We start from the raw sequence: 6,732 nt of genomic DNA, 5'->3' as shown, positions 1-6,732 counted from the left end.
GGCAATGGAAACAGGAAGAATGTTGAGAACTCGGCTAAGAAACAATAAGGCAAAAAAATGTCCACAAGGTAACAATAAAATCAATAATTGAGGCCCATAAGGTCAATATCAACCATCAACCTCGCTTCTCCACCGCATATCCGTCGTCCTAACTCCTGTCCCGTCATTCCATCCTCTTCTCCTAATCTGTCGCTGTCCTTCAAGCTCAAAATCGTGTGAATTGGTGGAAAATTGGTGGAGATATGGGGGAAATGGTGGATATCCGTGAATTTTGGGGAAGTGGCAATATGGGTCTTGAGAAAAAAAGCATGGAAAAAATAGGAAAAAATGTGGAAATGTGCCGTGGGCATTGGAAATGTGTCGGAGGCTTGAGGGTGCTCGTTGGAGCCTCGAAAAATGTGGTTCTGGCCTTGTTTGTGTGGTGCCCTCCTACAACATCATGTATGGAAACCGCTGAAGGCGGTTCCCACGAACTGCAACTACACTCTGCAACTGTCTTGTGCGCTGTCCCTTGTAACAACCCCCTCTTGTGACTCAACTGAACCTGTGTGCTTGTACAACTCTCAACATGTCCTATAAGTCTGGTTATATTGAGTCCTCTAGCGGTTCTTGCCGTGAGAACTCGAAGTCGCAAGTCGAAGACTCTCAACTTGTGTATCATCCTATGGAACCTGGATCCTACAGGACTTCATCACTCAGCTCTCCCCCCAGCACCCAACGGACGATGTCATACAACGATCTTAGAGATTGTGGATACTCTGAGGCTCATATTCCCATGATGCTGGCATGCTTGCTACGCACTAACCTGCATCTCCAGCCCAAACCACTTGACACAACTGCGCTCCCTTTATGTCAACCAACTCGCCTAAACTACAGCTATCCAACGCAACAAACCACATCCAATTTGATGGAGAATTGAGTGAGATAGCGTTGAGGTGGGGAATATCCAGCACATTTTTCCTAACTTTCCAACCACATATTTCCATGGTCCCAAAATTAACACATCCTCCCGACCAGCCACATCATGAACAATGGATATTTATCCCCATTTTTCTGAAGCCTGAGGGATGCCAGGGACCATCTGTACACCCCATTTCTCATGCATGTGCAATGAACATGTGACATGCATTGCAATACACAACTGGAATCCACATATCTCTGTGAATACCTCACCGATTCTCCTCATGTAACGTGCGTTGGAATTGCCTCGATGCCTTCTACCATCTGTACTATAACCTTGTCACCTAATTCCTAGCCAACTTTCCACTGTGAGATTTTCTAACATTTACTCCTCATGAAGGACCTGATGTTTACCTGGTTTTGGGGTGCCCACGGCTACCCTCCTACACCATCTAATGTGCCAGGTCCACCTAGTGCCTGTTATGACCCAGGTCAAAACAATTGACCTGGTGCATTTGTTCTTGCAACATGTCATGCACTTGCATGGCATGCCAACATCAATCATGTCAGATCGTGACACAAAGTTTATGTCCCAATTCTAGACTGAGTTGCACCAACTGATGGGTGTTAAACTCAAGTTAACCACCACATTCCATTCTCAAGGGGATGGCCAAGCAGAACGAGTGATCCAAATGGTGGTCCAGAGCCTTCAGTCATTCGTCCAACTTGATCAACAAGATTGGGCCATGCATATACCCATGGTAGAATGAGCACTGAACTCAAGTGCGAATAAATCAACAGGATTCACCCCATTTGAGCTAGTATATGGATACCTCCCACAAATGATCATGTCTCTGCCATCATCTGAGTTACCAGGGGTAAAATCCTTTGCCCAGCATGCCCTAGACAACATACAGGCTGCTCACGATGCAATTATAAAGAGCCGTGTAGAGCAGGCTGTTCAGGCGAACCGACATCAATGCCCTGACTCCCCCAAACTGAAGAAGGGGGATTACACATATCTTTCCACAAAAGATTTGAACCTCCCCAAGGGGAGGGCACACAAGTTGTTGCCAACTTATATTGGCCCTTATGAAATACTGGGGGTATTTGAGGACTCATCAAACTATGTTGTAGGCCAGATAACCTACTATACTCTACACTGCCAGTATTTTCGTGGTTTACTTTCATTAAGGGTTCCTCGCATGCAAAGATCACCTACCAATGCTACCAAAGCCCATGGTGCATAAAAACATTTTTCATTTTATTATGGAATACAATTGCGCATAACACGCTGGTACTGAATTGGTCCAGCCCAAAAACTACGCTTGGCGCTACTGTCCACTGAGAGACAATCAAGGGCTCAGAAAATAGAGAAAAATCATAAACATGGGTTCCCCTGAATTTCATCCAGATCGACCCAGCCGTTGTGGGGCAATGGTGGTGACGATTTCTCATCTTACCGCAAGGTTCCACACAATGTCAAAGGGCACATTGTAGGTGGGATAACCTACTATACCTTACACCACCAGTATTTTCGCGGTTTTACGTTCCTTAAGGATTTCCCATATGCGATGATCACCTACCAATGCCAATGGTGCATAAGAACATTTTATTTCATTTTATTATGGAGTACAATTGCACATAACATGCTGGTACTGAATTGGTCCAGCCCAAAAACTATGCTTGGCACTACTGGCCGCCAAAAGACGATCAAGGGCTCAAAAAATAGAGAAAAATCATAACTATGGATTCCCCGAATTTCATCCAGATCGACCCAGCCGTTGTGGAACAATGGTGGTGGCGATTTCTCATCTTACTGCAAGGTTCCACACAATGTTGAAAGGCACGTGAGGGTGGCAGTGTTGAAAGTCCCATGTGGCAGAGCTGAGATCTGTACTTCAGAAGATCACGAAACTGGTTTTTGGCCCCAAAATGGAAATCACAAGCTGTACCAAAGTAAACAAACAACCAAAATGCACTCCAGAGTGCTCAGAAAAATTCAGAAAAATCACAAAGGATGCATATGAAGATCCAATTGACACGGGGACTCTTGCGGACACTTTCCAGGATGTCTAACCCTGTGCACGGGCCGAATCTCACGATTCTCACGCCCACCACTCGGTCAAATCACAACCATTTGGGACAAATTTGGTATCAGGAGAGAGCTACGGACCCAGGGAATCAAATGGAGGTATCGGGAAGGGATGCTATGGGTAGGAAGAGATGGATGAGTGTGGTGTGATGGTGGAAATTGGTGGAGGATGGCAATTATTAGTGGATATGGCCCACTTATCACTCCTGTTTTTCTTTTATTGAACTTCCACGTTGGCCATTGGACTTATCGGCTGTACTTAACGGTCCACATGGTGTCCATAACAACAATTTTTTGCTTCTTTCATTTTTCCCACATTATTGCCATTCCATGTGTTTTAAAAGCTCTGTACATGTAGGAATGGAAAAGTGACCTCCCTTTTGACTACAAAGAGACTGTAGCGCTGAGAGATCCAAGTAGAAAAGAAATTCTAAGCTTGACTCCTCAAGTATTATAAGGAATCCCTGACGATTGTCCAAGACGGACCAGGGTATGTAATTCTTAATGAGGTTTTGTGATTGTTTTTGTTTTGTTAGCACCCGGACCGAACCTAGGACGAGCTCAGGACATTCTAGACTCCCTCCCCACGAATTTGCTTGCATATAGGGGGTTAGATCTCTAGCCTGCTTGCAATGTCCTCAGGCTTCCCCCAGTGTTGACACAAAGAAACATCTTTGCGAAGTTCCACATCTCACAGTGTCAGAGACCAGATCCAGGATGAAGAAGGCATCCCCATGGTGGAGGGCTTTGGCCTCAGCGACTTATCCCAGGAGTGCTGTGCCTAGTTACACGTCCGTGCCCTAATTTACTAACTGGCAAGGAGTACTAGAAGAGGGGAAACTCTAGTCGATTTTAAGGTGCAACTGTCAGGGACAGCTCCGAAAGTGGCAAGGTCCCGGTGCAAGGGAGGTGATGGGACAGGTGTCGGCTATGTGTAGTGGTGGTCCCATCATGGGGTGAGTGTCCCTGACCACTTAGTCTGAAGTGGGAAGTTGAGAAGAAGGCTGCTTCTTCTGTTCCCACCCCAGGCGCTATTATATACATGCGGTTAGGGTCACATGGGGGGAGCCATGTCATCTCCGCACACAGCCACACCTCCCTGGGTGTCTCTGTGGGAGATCCCGGAGGTGTGCCACATCAGCAAACCTGGATGCGGAGGCCTGAGAGCTCATAGAGCTCATAGAGCTCTCTGAGCTCTCAGAGCTCTCAGAGCTTCAGTACTCTCAGTACTTTGAAATTGCAGGGCCCCTTCTCTGAGAGCTCCGAAAAATAGTCAAAGCTCTGAGAGCTCATAAAGCTATATTTGCACACAGGGGACTATTATCTATATGAGCTCCCTGAGTGTTTAATTTACCTGATATTAAAATTTAAATTTAAAAGCATTGACTATGGCATCATGTGACTAGCCATAGCCAAGTCCCTACCATACAAGGGACTGAACAAACTCAGCTTAACTTTCAGCACCAATGCAGCACCACACACCAAGGGTATGTAGCCCAGTTAATATATAGACCAAATTTAGGGATATAAATGCAGTTAATCTGAAATTACTTAGGGAAAATGAGTGGGGAAATGGGGGGGAATGGGGGGGAATTGGGGGGGATGAGGGGGGGAATGAGGGGAAAATTGAAGGGGGGGATGTGTAAGGGATGGTAGCCCCACCCCTTACTCTTCATCTTAATTCTATATGTGTCTCATAATAAACATGTATAAACAATGTATATACAATAACGTGGGAATTTGGGAAAAGGGAATGAAGCTTTTTTCCTCCCCATTGTTGAACAATCATAGCGCTATACAGCTTAATATTCAACAAACTGAGGGCTGAGGCTAACTGGGGTTGGAACCTACACCAACCCCATACACTTTTTTAAGCTCAATAGGCTTTATTCTCACACCTGTGCATGCATATTCACGTGCACGGGTTATTCAACACCACCCACACAACTTGCCTTCTAGACGTGGAGCCTATAATTTTCCCCCAGCTCTGCAAAGAGCTGACTCTATGTGCGAAAGTGCATATGGTTCCATGGCCAACTCTAGTGCTGGTGATGCCAGCATTAGTCAACTTGATCTTAATCAGATCAGTATTTCTGATGCATCTGGGCCTGCAGTTTCCCCAGATGCATCGGAAATGGCATCACTCCACCCCCTGGAGTTGATGATGATTCAGCTGGAACAGCAGTTGCGCCAGCTGTGTGCAGACTGGGTGAAAGATCACACCTTATGGAAGGCGGATAGAGCTGCCTTTGCTGCCAGAGTGGACAGGATCGAGTGCAGGCTCACTGCACTCGAAGAATGACAAGCCCGTCGTTCGCATGCATGCGCTGAAAAGTGTGCATCCCAAAATGCACCAGTTCCTCTGGAGCTGCCCCAGCCCCCACCCGTTCCCCCCTGCTCCAAGGGGATGGAGATGGTTGATCCAACCATCTCTCAACCGGTTTTAGACCAGGTTGAAAACAGTCCAGCACCTGTGGACTGCGATCTCGCTGAAGCATGCAGCGCTTCAATGAGTCCTGAGCCTTCACAGGCTCTTCTTTCTACCATCACCCACAGGTCTGGAACCGTCCCAGACCCGATCCAATCCCCTCCCTCACCCCTTGAACACCCACTCCCAGTGTTCGTGGGTCCGCTAAGGACTCCAACTTTGACTCCACGCTTGCCAATCTGGCAAGCATACACTGTGGGAAATATTTCTCAGTAAATGACCACAATTACTTTGGTAATTGACCATTTACCATCATTTCAATGGTTTTTAGAGTCTAGTATTTTACCAAATCGAAATTGCGAGTCAAAGAACCGACTTTTCATAGCAAGTATTTTACAACATGTACCACAGTAACTTGTGCAGGTGCATAAAATCATCATATTTTCACCTCATTGTCACTACAAACTGAGTCCCAGGACGTATTCTATTGCCATGCGCTTATCAGGGGACACCAAGAAGGTAAGACCACCAGGAAGTCTGATCGGGGAGTCGGAGTGCGGGGCGCTAATATGTCACCCTCAGTACTGTGGGCAGTACGTGCCTCAATCCTGCCCTTGGAGGCCATTTGCACAACGCCTCACAAAGGCAAGCCAGTATTGGGTGCAACCTTATGTGGCATTTCATTGCTACTTTACTTGTCAGAAATGATTTCAAGATAAAGTTGAACTGGACAGAAACTCCTGGGCCCACCAAACTTCCTCTTCTCTCTCACTGTAACACTCACCACACACATCGGATTCATGCCTGGCTGCTATGACACGTGTAGTTAGGCCTTGGTTTGCTGTGGTTTGTTTTTCATCTGTCCAGTTGAGCATTGCAAGTGGAAAATTGTGCGATCGGCACCTCCGATCTTGGTGATTCTATGCAAATCACAGGCCCAAGAGATACCCACATTTGTGGTTACCCTTCGATCCCTTTATCTTGAGAGTCCAGCACTGCAAATGCATGTGCCATTTTTGGACTTCTTGATCAACCCCCGGTCTGCTTGATGAAGGGGTCGATTTCACGGTTATTTCCAGCCACTGTGTCGCCTCAACCCACCATCCATCAAGAGAGAGCCCGAGCATCTGCTCAGCAGGGTGTTGTCTGGCCCCGGAGTATGTCCACTATTTTTAGTTTCTTCTGGGCTCATCATAATTCTCCTGAAAAACTCCTGGACCAAGTATTCCTGCATCCATCGTGGCATTTCCCACACCCTCTGCCTGCAGCGGCGAAGCTTGTGTGGTTGTTGTTTGGTCAAGATTCCCAT

At 46.6% G+C, this 6,732-nt stretch overlaps 1 protein-coding gene across 1 annotated transcript; it reads left to right on the top strand.

Moving 5' to 3' along the window:
- Positions 1-5,024: 5,024 nt before the first annotated feature.
- On the top strand, positions 5,025-5,699 carry EI90DRAFT_3131367 (uncharacterized protein; the record flags this gene model as incomplete). Its single annotated transcript, XM_039064384.1, has 2 exons — positions 5,025-5,255; positions 5,331-5,699. 2 exons carry the CDS (start codon positions 5,025-5,027, stop codon positions 5,697-5,699), a joined length of 600 nt encoding a protein of 199 aa, XP_038910744.1.
- Between the last annotated feature and the right edge of the window lie 1,033 nt (positions 5,700-6,732).

The sequence above is a fragment of the Cantharellus anzutake genome (assembly GCF_015039405.1).
Source record: "Cantharellus anzutake strain C23 chromosome Unknown EI90scaffold_75, whole genome shotgun sequence".
Lineage (NCBI taxonomy): Eukaryota > Fungi > Basidiomycota > Agaricomycetes > Cantharellales > Hydnaceae > Cantharellus > Cantharellus anzutake.
The sequence above is the reverse complement of the archived record's forward strand: the minus strand, read 5'-3'. Positions and strand labels throughout refer to the sequence as shown.